Genomic DNA, 13,624 nt, shown 5'->3' with positions numbered 1-13,624 from the left:
TTGTTCTAGTGGGGGACTCCAATTTACCAGACATCTGCTGGAAATACAACACAGCAGAGAGGAAACAGTCTAGGAGGTTCCTGGAGTGTGTGGAAGATTACTTCCTGACACAGCTGGTAAGCGAGCCTACCAGGGGAGGTGCCTCGCTTGACCTGCTGTTCACAGAGAAGGACTGGTGGGAGATGTGGCGGTTGGAGGCAGTCTTGGGCTTAGCGGCCATGATTATGCTTGAGTTCTCAATCCTTGGTGAAGTGAGAAGGGGGGATCAGCAGAACCACTGCCATGGACTTCCGGAGGGCAGACTTTGGCCTGTTCAGGGCACTGGTTGGGAGAGTCCCTTGGGAGGATGTCCTGAAGGGGAAAGGAGTCCAGGAAAGCTGGGGTTTCTTCAAGAAGGAAGCTTTGCAGGCACAGGAGCAGGCTGTCCCCAAGTGCCGCAAGACGAACCGGCAGGGAAGACGACTGGCCTGGCTGAACAGGGAGCTTTTGCTGGGACTCAGGAAAAAAAGCAGAGCCTACTGCTTTTGGAAGAAGGGGCAGGCAACGCAAGAAGAGTACAGAGACCTCGTTAGGTCTTGCAGAGAGAAAATTAGGCAAGCAAAAGCCCAGCTAGAACTGGGATAACAAAAAGTGTTTTTACAAATACATTAACAACAAAAAGAGAGCCAAGGAGAATCTCCATCCTCTATTGGACGTGGAGGGGAACATTGCCACTGAGGATGAGGAAAAGGCTGAGGGTACTAAATGCCGCCTTTGCCTCAGTCTTCAATTGCCATACTGGTTATCCCCAGGGTATTCAGCCCCCTGAGCTGGAAGGCAGGGATGGGGAGTGGAATAAACCCCCTACAATCCAGGAGGAAGCAGGTTATAACCTGCTGCTCCACCTGGACGCTCTCACGTCTATGGGGCCAGATGGGATCCACCCGAGAGTGCTGAGGGAGCTGGCGGAGGAGCTTGCCAAGCCACTATCCATTATTTATCAGCAGTTCTGGTTAACAGGGCAGGTCTCAGATGACTGGAGGCTTGCCGATGTGACGCCCATCTACAAGAAGGGCCAGAAGGAGGATCCGGGTAACTACAGGCCTGTCAGCCTGTCCTCGGTACCGGGGAAGACTATGGAGCAGTTAATCTTGAGCAAGCTCACCAGGTGTCGTGGTTCAGTCCCAGTTGGCAACTAAACACCGCACAGCCGCTCGCTCACACACACGTGCGCGCGCGCACACACCCACCCCGTGGGATGGGGGAGAGAATCGGAAGAGCAAAAGCAAAAGGAAAAAAACTTGTGGGTTGAGATAAGAACAGTTTAATAATTAAAGTAAAATAATAATGATAATGATTATTATAGTAATAACAATAATAATATAATAAATAGGAAAAGGGAAAAAAGCCAAAACACAAACGATACAACTGCTCACCACCCGCCGACCGACACTGCCGGTCCCCGAGCCGCGATTGCTGCCTGCCTCCCCCAGCCAGCTCCTCCCAGTTAACATACCGGGCATGATGTTACATGATATGGATTAGCCCTTTGGCCAGTTTGAATCCGCTCTCTTAGCTGTGCCCCCTCCCCTCCCGGCTTCTTGTGCACCCGGCAGAGCATGGGAAGATAGAAAAGTCCTTGACTAGTACAAGCACTACCCAGCAACAACCAAAACATTGGTGTGTGTTATCAACATTGTTTTCATACTAAGTCCAAAGCACAGCACTATGCCAGCTACAGTGAAGAAAATGAACTCTATCCCAGCTAAAACCATGACACATGGGCTCATTTCCGTATTCCGGTGGTAATTTGTTTAACTACCTTGCCATTGTCATAGATTTTTAAACAGCAATTAGAATCATTCAGTTTCCCACAGACTCAGCCTTCTTCGGCTAGCAGGTAGTCAAGAACCATGCGATGCTGATAAATTGCAGTTTGCATTTGGGTTGCCTGATCTGCCAGTAGGTCAAGGGCTTCAGCTGTTTGGTGATGATTTCTAATACGGCTTGCAGCCGGATAATGCGATTTAGGTTGTAAATGGGTTCTCGAGCACCGAGAGGACCGTTGTGGGTCCAAAATGTTGTATGATACGCTGGGCGGTTCACACGCCTTTAACCCAGGACTGGCCACTCCCATCAGTGAGGGAGGTATCAATAATTTTGGATCGTTTTTCCTGCTTCAAATAATCATATATTTGAACACCTAAATGGTCTCCACCTGTTCCTGAGAGTAAGCAAAACAAGGGACAGATCACCCCAACATAACATATTCCTGACCAGTTTGCTGGCAGCGCTTTATATGCATGGTTTCCACATATCCGATAGTGTCCCTTAAGGGCCACTGATCCATTTGCAAAGGGTCCTCTCCAACATTCCACACGGGGTGAAGGGTCAAAAATAAGGGGTGGGGTCTAAGCCAAATGGGTCACTTCCACCACAACAATATAGCGATTCCTTTGTGGTGTTTTCACAACAGGGTATGTCTGAACAACTGAAATTGATTGTTCCAGGGGTCGCAGCCCATAAAATACAACAAAACAACAAAATTGACATTTTGCAAATCCAGCCTAAGCTTACAAATGTTATAAAAACAATCACAAACATACAAATGGTTAAAAATCAAATGTTGGTCTTCCCACGTTCGGTCACGTTCCCACAGAGCTCTTCTGTGAAATGAAACAAAGCACCGACTTGCCCTGCTTGGGCTTCGTCTACACAGTTAAAATGAGGGACCAATCCAGCGAGTGTTAATTTTGTGCTCTTTTCCCCAGGCATCTTTAGCCTTCCAGGCATAGTTCTTAAGGGGTTCAGTGAGTACGAGGGGGGCGGCCCCAATGGTTGGCATTTCTAACAACACTGGCTGTCCAGGAGAGAAGGTTGGTTCCCTGGGAGTGCTAGGAGCTTGAGGTTTAGGACAAAAGGCGTTTAGTTGGGGGCATCCATTTATTCCCCAGCGATTGTTGAGTCGGGTAACTGTGGCCCAGAGATGCTCCACCCAATGCATCTTATGAGGTTTCAGAAATCGTTTTAAGAGCTCGTTAGTTTGTTCCACTATCCCATTGGCTTGGGGGTAATACAGGGTGTGGAGTACCCACTTGATTCCTTCTTCCCTTGCCCACTCCTGTACTCTGGCAACGGTAAAATGACTGCCATTGTCTGACTGAATAGAACTAGGCTTTGGGAGGGAGCTAAACCAAATTTTCAGGGCCCGCACTGTATTTTCCCCAGTTGCTCGTGGAAATGCTTTGGCTTGGACTAGGCCAGAAATTACTTCCACGCCTACTAATACGTATTGTTTCCCTTCCGACTTTAGGAAAGGCCCAATATAATCGATTTGCCAAACTTCCCAGAGGGTCTTTTTATCTCTCAAATGGAGTGGGAATTCTTCCATGGGGTGTCCCTCTAGCCAGAGTGGAGTCGGCATTGTTCACAAGCTGAAATACAGGTCCTGCAAGATTCCCGAGTGACAGGCCAGCCTCTGGCATGTGCCTCCTTCTAGAAGTCATTAGACCCTGTGTGGCCACGTTTAACATGTAGCCATTCTAAGAGCCTATCCCAATGTTCTCCTGTTTGATTCTCCTTCTGCAGAGGGGCAATTCTGGCCAACTCGTCCGCCCTATTATGCCAATCACTTGCCGGAGTATGCCCTTCCTGGTGGGAGGGCACCCATGCTATTGTGAAATCCCCATGTTTGGCAATATCTAAGGTTTCTTGCCACCTCTCCTTTTGCCACACTGGCACCTGATTCACCTCCCAGCTGTTTTGCTCCCAAAAAGGGAGCCATTCCGTGCACCCTTTGAATACTGCAAATGAGTCAGTGTAGATATACACCGGAGTTCCCGCTTTTCCCTTGCCATTAAACACACTCCATACTGCCACTAACTCTCCCACTTGGGCACTGCCCTCGCCTTTGGTTATTATTTCCCTCTTAGCATCCACATTAATAGCCACAGCCTGATACTTCCACTGTTTGCCCTCTCGCTTGGCGGAGGTGTCTGTGAACCATACGTTTCGCAGCTCCTCCGAAAACAGTGGGGCAATTTTAACAACAGAAGGAGGAGGGGTATCCTCTTCCAGAAGGTTTGTCACTGCTTCCTGTATGTTTAACACCGTTGGGGTACCTTCAGTGACTGTAAAAACACTACAGTAATGTTTGATTTAAGCATACCGTTTCCTCACAGTATCCCTTTGGGCCACCCCGTCAGGGGGAGGGGGTCCCTGCTAACACAGGCTTAATTACCTTAAAGGGTCCCCTTAAAACTATAAGTTGTTGGCGTATGGTTCGCTCCACTGCTCTAAGGGCTAAGCTCACTACAAACCAACCCTTTTCCCAACTGGAGATTTGCTTTTCAGCGTCCTTAAAACTCCTAGAATAAAACCCAATTGGTCGAATAGGGCCTTCTGGTCCTTTCTGCCAAAAATGAATTGACAATCCCGAGTGTGCAAACCCCCATTCAATCTGAACTGGGTCAGTGGGGCGGATAGGGCCCAAAACTCGATAGGTGCTTACTTCAAACATCAAAAGTTGCAATGCCTCATCGTGGGCTGGAGTCCACTCCCAAACCGCCCTCTTTCTTTCGCAACAGGTCATATAAGGGTCGTGCAATTATTGCAAAGGCCGGGATATGTTTTCTCCAAAAGACCAATAATCCCAAGGCATGTTGCAGCTCTTTTTTACCTTCTGGGATTTTTACCTGATCCAATGCAGAGAGGGTGTCCCGAGGAATACAGACTGATCCCCCTTTCTACCAGATGCCCAAAAACTTAACTTCACTGGTGGGAGTTTATACTTTTTCTCTGGGTATTTGAAGGCCTATTCCTTCCAGATGATTAATAATTCTGTCCTGCATAGTCTGCACCAAAGCTATGGTATGTCCCCCTACTAGTATGTCATCAGTATACTGATAGACTTTGACCTCTCTTTCTGACAGGATTATTGCCAATTCCTGCGCTAGGGCACGGTGGTCCAGGGTAGGCGAGTGTTTATATCCCTGAGGCAAATCAGTAAAAGTATACAGAGCTGCAGGTCCTTAGGTCTGGCCCTGGCTGTCTAACAGCTCACCTGGCCCCACTCAAACACCCCTCACAGCTGGAGGGGCCTGAACAGGGGTCCCAAACACTTCAGTCACCTTCATCCTGTGTCAGCCTTTCCACTGTTCTCTCGGGAAAGGTGGCAGACTCCCAGGCCCTCTCAAACTAAACAAGAGTTACTCTCTGTAACCCCAGGATGCAGTTTTCATCCCGGATACCGCTTCAGGCAGTAGCAGCTAAGGATCAGCTTCTCACCTCAGGAGGGACAGTGCCAAATAGGAGTGTTTTGCTGTATACAAACAGCGCTGCATTCACTTCCTTCTCATTGTCACCCCCATGGTCTCCAGCCACCAGAAGAAGGGTGTCATTCCCCAGGTGATTGTCATGGTTCAGCCTCAGCTGGCAACTGAACACCACGCAGCCGCTCACTCGCTCACTCTCCCCCCCACCCCGTGGGATGGGGAAGAGAATCGGAAGAGCAAAAGAACTTGTGGGTTGAGATAAGCACAGTTTAATGAATACAATAAAATAATAATAATAATAATAATGATAATAATTACAATAATGTTAATATCATAAAATGGAAAAGGAAGGGAAAGGGAAAACAGGAAAAAAACCCACGGAAACACAAACGATACAACCGCTCACCACCCGCCGACTGACGCTGCCCGTCCCTGAGCCGCGATTGCTGCCTCCCTCCCCCAGCCAGCCCCTCCCAGGTAACATACTGGGCATGACGTTACATGATATGGAATATCTCTTTGGTCAGTTTGAATCCGCTCTCTTAGCTGTGCCCCCTCCCCTCCCGGCTTCTTGTGCACCCAGCAGAGCATGGGAGGCTGGACATGTCCTTGACTAGTACAAGCGCTACCCAGCGACAGCCCAAAACATCTGTGTGTTATCTCAACATTTTTTTTTCCCATGCTAAGTTCAAAGCACAGCACTATACCAGCTAGAGTGAAGAAAATTAACTCTATCCCAGCTAAAACCATGACAGTATCCACCCCTTATTCCATATCATTTACATCATGCTCAGGTCCCATACTATTCAGTACAAATTCAATAATCCCTACCCACCTTCTCATCCTTTAACAGGATATACAGATTTCTCATTTATCATTCCCCTAGTCTATGGACCTCCCCTGTAAAATGCCTGTGAAATGTCCATTGGGTTCATTTAGTCCATGACTTTGGGTTCCATCTATTGTAAGAGTCTTTCAGAGAGGTGCTGTGTGTGGTGTTGGATTGTTGCATGCTGAAGTCAGTCCTTGTTCCATCACCGCTGCACTGGTAGTTCTTGTTCTCGCACTGCTGCACTTCGCTTGGTACAATTGAAAGTTCATTTGCTATTATTATTAATTGGGAGATTCCCACCATGATACCCTTCCATTGATATGGCATATAGCAACCATACTAGTGATGACATACAACATTATATAGCAATTAACAGCATATTATTCAGTTCACTGGCTGTTTTTACCCAAAATTAAATCCCCTTGAGGTACACACCGGACTCCTCCATCCTCCCGCATCACCCACCAAGTACACCCAGGTCCTCGAGCAAATGCAATCCCACGAGTGGGTTTGCCTTTGCCTGAAGCAGGAATAACCCAGACTGTTTTGCCCAACATATTTTTTATGTGCACTACAGGGACTTTATCCCCTTCCACAGCACATAAGGGTTCTGACTGGGCAGGGCCAGCTCGCCTGGCAGATCCCCTCGTGTTGACTAACCAGGTGGCCTTTGCTAAACATGTATCCCAGTGTTTAAATGTTCCACCCCCCCATTGATCTCAGTGTCGTCTTTAATAGTCCATTGTATCTTTCGATTTTCCCAGAGGCTGGTGCGTGATAGGGGATGTGATACACCCACTCAATGACGTGCTCTTTGGCCCAGGTGTCTATGAGGTTGTTTCGGAAATGAGTCCCCTTGTCTGACTCAATTCTCTCTGGGGTGCCATGTCGCCACAGGACTTGTTTTTCGAGACCCAGAACAGTGTTCCGGGCAGTGGCGTGGGGCACGAGATACGTTTCCAGGCATCCGGTCGCTGCTTCCACCATTGTAAGCACATGGTATTTGCCTTGGCGTTACTGTGGGAGTCTTGATGTAATCAATCTGCCAGGCCTCCCCACATTTATATTTCAGCCATCTTCCTCCATACCACAGAGGCTTTACCTGCTTGATTGCAGCGCATGTTTCACATTCGTGGATAACCAGCGCAATAGCGTCCATGGTCAAGTCCACCCCTCGATCACGAGCCCACCTGTATGTTGCATCTCTCCCTTGATGGCCTGAGGTGTCATGGGCCCACCGAGCTAGAAATAGTTCACCCTTATGTTGCCAGTCCAGATCCACCTCAGCCACTTCAATCTTGGCAGCCTGATCTACCTGCTGGTTGTTTCGATGTTCTTCAGTGGCCCAACTCTTGGGGACGTGAGCATCCACATGACGTACCTTTACAACCAGGTTCTCTACCTGGGCAGCAATATCTTGCCACAATGTGGCAGCCCAGATGGGTTTGCCTCTGCGCTGCCAGTTGCTTTGCTTCCACTGCTGTAGCCAGCCCCACAAGGCATTTGCCACCATCCAGGAGTCAGTATAGGGATAGAGCACTGGCCACTTTTCCCGTTCAGCGATGTCTAAGGCCAGCTGGATGGCCTTTACCTCTGCAAACTGGCTCGATTCACCTTCTCCTTCAGCAGTTTCTGCGACTTGTCGTGTAGGACTCCATACAGCAGCCTTCCATCTCCGGTGCTTTCCCACAAGGCGACAGGACCCATCAGTGAACAGGGCATACTGCTTTTCATCTTCTGGCAGTTTGTTATACAGTGGGGCTTCTTCAGCACGTGTCACCTCCTCCTCTGGTGATATTCCAAAGCCTTTGCCTTCTGGCCAGTCCATAATCACTTCCAAGATTCCTGGGCGACTGGGGTTTCCTACTCGAGCCTGCTGGGTGATCAGTGCAACCCATTTACTCCACGTAGCGTCAGTTGCATGGTGTGTGGAGGGGACGTTCCCTCTGAACATCCAGCCCAGCACTGGCAGTTGGGGTGCCAGGAGCAGCTGTGCCTCAGTACCAACCACTTCTGAAGCAGCTTGAACCCCTTCATATGCTGCCAATAGCTCTTATCTCTTTCTCAGTTGGAGTATAGCAGGCTTCGGACCCTCTGTATCCACGACTCCAAAGCCCTAGGGGTCGTCCTCGGGTCTCCCCTGGTGCTTTCTGCCAGAGGCTCCAGGTAGGGCCATTCTCCCCAGCTGTGGTGTAGAGCACATTCTTTACATCTTGTCCTGCCCGGACTGGCTCAAGAGCTACTGCATGAACTATTTCCTGTTTAATCTGTTCAAAGGCTTGTTGTTGCTCAGGGCCCCATTTGAAATCATTCTTTTTCCAGGTCACTTGATAGAGAGGGCTTACGATCAGACTGTAATTTGGAATATGCATTCTCTAAAAACCCACAACACCCAAGAAAGCTTGTGTTTCCTTTTTGCTAGTTGGAGGAAACATGGCTGCTATTTTGTTGATCGCATACATTGGAATCTGATGATGACCATCTTGCCGTTTTCTTTCTAAGAACTGGATCTCCTGTGCAGGTCCTTTGACCTTTGTTTTATGGCAAAACCAGCTTTCAGAAGGATTTGGACTATTTTCTCTCCTTTCTCAAAAACTTCTTCTGCTGTATTGCCCCACACGATGATGTCATCCATGTATTGAAGGTGTTCTGGAGCTTCTCCCTGTTCAGGTGCAGTCTCCATCAGTCCATGGCAAATGGTAGGACTGTGTTTCCACCCCTGGGGCAGTCGATTCCAGGTGTACTGGACGCCCCTCCAAGTGAAAGCAAACTGTGGCCTGCACTCTGCTGCCAGAGGAATTGAGAAGAATGCATTAGCAATATCAATTGAGGCATACCACTTGGCTGCCTTGGACTCCAGTTCGTATTGAAGGTCTAGCATGTCCGGCACAGCAGCATTCAGTGGCGGAGTGACTTCATTCAGGCCACGATAGTCTACTGTTAGCCTCCACTCTCCATTAGACTTCCGCACTGGCCATATGGGACTGTTAAAGGGTGACCTGGTCTACTGATCAGTCCTTGGCTTTCCAGTTGACACATGAACTCATGGCTGGAACCAGGGGGTCTCAGTTGGAGCAGTACTGCCGCCAGTGCACTGTTGTGGTGGCGATCGGCACCTGTTGTTCTTTGTCCCTCAGCAACCCTACAACAGAAGGGTCCTTCAAGAGGCCAGGCAAGGTAGACAGCTGTTTAATTCTCTCCGTCTCCAAGGCAGCTACACCAAAAGCCCACTTGTACCTTTTTGGGTCCTTGAAATACCCTCTCCTGAGGTAGTCTATGCCAAGGATGCACGGAGCCTCTGGGCCAGTCACAATGGGGTGCTTTTGCCACTCATTCCCGGTTAGGCTCACTTCGGCCTCCAATACAGTTAGCTCTTGGGATCCCCCCGTCACTCCGGCAATACTGATGTGTTCTGCCCCTATATAGTTTAACGGCAGTAGGGTGCACTGTGCGCCGGTGTCCACTAAAGCTTTATACTCCTGTGGGTCGGACGTGCCAGGCCATCGGATCCACACAGTCCAGTAAACCCGGTTATCCCTTTCCTCCACCTGTTATTTTGGTGATCACATCCCACTGCAGGGGGAGTGAGCGAGCTTCTGCGTGGTGCTTGGTTGCTGACTGAGGCTAAACAACGACACCAAGTTTCATCTCTCTCTCACTACTTTCCTTTTCATTATCACAAAATCACAAAATGGTAGGGGTTGGAAGGGACCTCTAGAGATCATCTTGTCCAACCCTCACTGCTTGAGCAGGGATGCCTAGGGTAGGGGGCACAGGACCGCGTCCAGGTAGGTTTTGAATGTCTCCAGGGAAGGAGACTCCACAACCTCTCTGGGCAGCCTGTTCCACTGCTCTGTCACCCTCACAGTAAAGAAGTTTTTTCTCATGTTTAAGTGGAACTTCCTGTGTTCCAACTTGTGCTCATTGCCCCTTGTCCTGTCATTGGGCACCACTGAAAAGAGCCTGGTCCCATCAACCTGGCACCCACCCTTTAGATATTTATAAGTATTGACGTGATCCCCCCTCAGTCTTCTCTTCTCCAGGCTGAACAAACCCAGGTCTCTCAGCCTTTCCTCATAAGGGACATGCTCCAGTCCCCTGATCATCTCCACTGGACTTGCTCAAGCAGTTCCACATCCTTCTAAATCTGGGGGGCCCAAAACTGAACACAGTACTCCGAATGTGGTCTCACTAGGGCAGAGTAGAGGGAGAGGATAACCTCTCTCGACCTCCTGGCCACACTCCTTTATATGCACCCCAGGTTACCATTGGCGTTCTTGGCCAAAAGGGCACATTGCTGGCTCATGGTCAACTTGTTTTCCACCAGCACTCCAAGGTCTCCAGATCAAAACATTTCATACTGTAGTAATTTTAAAAAATAAAGGGGGGGGGGGGAGGGGGAGGGGGATAAAAAGCTTTACCTGATCTGAAATAATTTTTTACAGAAACACAGGGGAGATCTTTCCTGGTTCAAGACAGGAAAACATCTGAAATCTGAAAAACGGATTCCTGCCCAGGTGCGTTCAACCCAACAAGGGGCAGCCGCAGCCCACAAAGAGCAGACAGGACCTTCTGGGGTTCTACCACTCACAACGCCACAAGGACAGTCAAGCCCAGGTGCCCAGGGACAGGGCTGAGTATGTGTCGTGGTTTAGCGGCAGCTCAGCCCCACACAGCCACTCGCTCACTCCCCCACCGGTAGATGGGGGAGAGAATCAGAAGGGTAACGCTCGTGGGTTGGGATAAGAACAGTTTAATAATTAAAAGAAACAACAACAGAAATGCAATGTAAAGAAGAACAACGAGAGGCGCAAAGCCCCGGGGGAGGGGGGAAGGGAACGAACCGCCGAAACAAACCGCACGCGCCGCAGCCGCCCGCCGACCCGACGCCGCGCCGCTCCCGAGCCGCAACCTGCCCCCCCTCAATGTACTGGCCATGGTGTCACATGGTATGGAACGAACCTGCCATCGGCCAGTCGGGGTCAGCCGCCCCCACCGTGGCCCCGCCCCGCCCCCCAGCCCCCCCCCCCCGCCACACGGCAGAGCGCGGGAAGCTGGAAAGGTAGCCGACCCCCACAGTGAGGAGAATTAACCCCTTCTCAGCCAAAACCAGCACAGTATAGAATCTGGGACACTTCCACTCTTCCCCATGCTGTCCTTTGCTCACCCTGGATGCAGCGGAAGGAAAAGGGCAAGACACAGAAGCTGTTCCTTACATAGGGTGACGGCTAACTGCTCTGGGACATTAATGACAATTTCTTTGAGACTCTGGACATAATGAATCCGATCCAGCAGAGGGATGAGGAAGTTCAAAACCTGGGAAAAGGTTGGGACTAGAGAGCTGAGCCCTCTAATCTGGGGTTTCACACCTCCCCCCCCAGAGAGCTCAGCCAGGCTAGAGAGGGCTGTGCAAAGTTCAAATATACTACACGCTGTAGATGCTTGTCCTGGTTTCAGCCGGGATAGAGTTCATTTTCTTCGTAGTAGCTAGTATGGGGCTATGTTTTGGATTTGTGCTGGAAGTAATGTTGATAACACACTGATGTTTTAGTTGTTGCTAAGTAGCACTTACACTGGTCAAGGAATTTTTTTCAGCTCCACATGCTCTGCCGGGTGCACAAGAAACTGGGAGGGGACACAGCCGGGACAGCTGACCCCAACTGACCAAAGGGATATTCCATACCATATGATGTCATGCTCAGTATATAAAGCTGGGGGAAGAAAGAGGAAGGGGGGGGACGTTCAGAGTTACGGCGTTTTGTCTTCCCAAGTAACCATTACGCTTGATGGTGCCCTGCTTTCCTGGAGATGGCTGAACACCTGCCTGCCCATGGGAAGTCGTGGCTGAATTCCTTGTTTTGTTTTGCTTCCGCGCGCAGCTTTTGCTTTACCTATTAAACTATCTTTATCTCAACCCATGAGTTTCCTCACCTTTACTCTTCCAGTTCTCTCCCCCATCCAGTTGTGGGGGGAGTGACCAAGCGGCTGCGTGGTGCTTGGTTGCTGACTGGGGCTAAACCACGACAGAGCAGGCAGAGCAAACGTGCTTCCCACACAGAGGAAATTTCAGTTTCTCAGTGCTTTTAACACCCCACCAAAGGAAGTTAGTCTACAAGCAGCCAAAAGGATCACAATCTGGAAGAATAAGCACACCATCCCCCAAATCCTCACACAAAGGACACGCCTCGCTACAGCTTTAGGAACCTGCTGAATCCAGAAGGGAAGAAAAGCAGCTCCTTACAGGCTCAAGGATTCGGTGGAACTTGCCCATCCTCTCCACCACCCAAGCCTCCTGCTGCGGCACAAAGAGCACTCCAATATTAACGGGCAGGCCGGAGTTCAAGCAGTGCGGTGCTGGGGCCAGCCATGCCGAATGTTTCGGTTGTTGGGAGCACTGGAGAAAGGAAAAGGAACAGAATGGAGACTGGCTGCTGGCACCTCAGAGCCCAGCACCATCCCTGCACGAGCACAGACACACCTGTGTGCTGCACCAGGCAGCCCTGCCCCAGCCCCAGCCCCTTGCATGTGATGACCCTCCTCCTCCAGGCCCCGCTCTCTCATCTGGGATTGCTGCTTACGGCCCCAATACACCAGGACAGGAAACATCACTGACACCCTGAACAGGCACACACCATGAGGGGATATAGGCTGTCCCCACAGGGACGAGACCCAGGCCCTAGGATCAGTGTGAGTTTCAGGGCCTTCCCTGCAGGTGTAGGGGAGGCTCACCCCAGTGTTGGAGCTTTCTCCACATCTTCCCTTCCCTCACATCCCCACATGGGGGGAGGAATAAAGCCTCTCTGACACTGTAAGGGAAAATAAGGTGTGGTGTGGGGTCTCTTCTGCCCCACTCAGCCCCCTGTAACCTGGTCAGGCTCCTTCCTCCCACCCCTCTCACCTTGCTCCCAGGCCCCCCTCGCCAGCCGGTCCCTCCTCAGCCGTGGCTACCTTCCAGTTCCCCCCCCGGACCTGCTCCTCCTGGGCACTCTCTCACCCTCCTCCCCACAGCCCCTCACTCCCCCCAGCTCCCCACAGCCTCCTCACTAATCCCCATGCCCCCCCCAATCCACACCCCCTCGCATCTATTTCTCCTACACTCATTTCCTCCCCAGTCCCACATCCCCCAACCCATCCCCTCCCCAGCTCACCTCACCACTCCTCATATCAGGTTGCCCCCAGTCCCCCAACACCACTCCCCCAACCAAACTCCCACCCAGCCCCCTCAATACCCCCATATCCATTTGCCTCCAGGCCTCCTCTGCATACCCCAATACCCCTGTCCCTACTCAGCTTCTCTTCCCCCCCCCGCCGCCGAGCCCCCACGAATCTCTTCCATCCCACCCTCCACCCATCTCCTCAAGGCTTCCTCAGAGCCGCAACACCAGCTTCCCCCAAAGCCCCCACCTGCAACAGGCCAGGGCAGCGCCAGCATGGCGCGCCGCAGCTCCCCCCGACACCCCGGAAGGCCTCCCGGGACGCCCCACCTCTTCCGGGTGAGCCGCCCGGGGCACCCCGTCCCGCCGCGGCAGCCGCTGCGCTG

The 13,624-nt window shown here is 50.9% G+C and overlaps 1 protein-coding gene across 3 annotated transcripts; it reads right to left on the bottom strand.

The window, feature by feature from the left end:
• Window positions 1-1,287: 1,287 nt before the first annotated feature.
• LOC142049879 (uncharacterized) lies at window positions 1,288-13,588 on the bottom strand. 3 transcript variants are annotated; one of them, XM_075078041.1, is made up of 4 exons: window positions 12,814-13,000; window positions 12,563-12,700; window positions 12,326-12,478; window positions 1,288-11,795 (listed from the first exon to the last, which is right to left on the bottom strand). In XM_075078041.1, exon 4 carries the CDS (start codon window positions 8,036-8,038, stop codon window positions 6,950-6,952), a length of 1,089 nt encoding a protein of 362 aa, XP_074934142.1. In that variant the 5' UTR covers window positions 8,039-11,795; window positions 12,326-12,478; window positions 12,563-12,700; window positions 12,814-13,000; the 3' UTR covers window positions 1,288-6,949. The 3 variants fall into 3 exon arrangements, with proteins under 3 accessions (XP_074934142.1, XP_074934140.1, XP_074934141.1); XM_075078039.1 differs by lacking the exons at window positions 12,563-12,700; window positions 12,814-13,000 and adding an exon at window positions 13,489-13,588; XM_075078040.1 differs by having other exon boundaries at window positions 12,563-13,001.
• Between the last annotated feature and the right edge of the window lie 36 nt (window positions 13,589-13,624).

Source organism: Phalacrocorax aristotelis, chromosome W, assembly GCF_949628215.1.
Source record: "Phalacrocorax aristotelis chromosome W, bGulAri2.1, whole genome shotgun sequence".
Classification (NCBI taxonomy): Eukaryota; Metazoa; Chordata; class Aves; order Suliformes; family Phalacrocoracidae; genus Phalacrocorax; species Phalacrocorax aristotelis.
The sequence above is the reverse complement of the archived record's forward strand: the minus strand, read 5'-3'. Positions and strand labels throughout refer to the sequence as shown.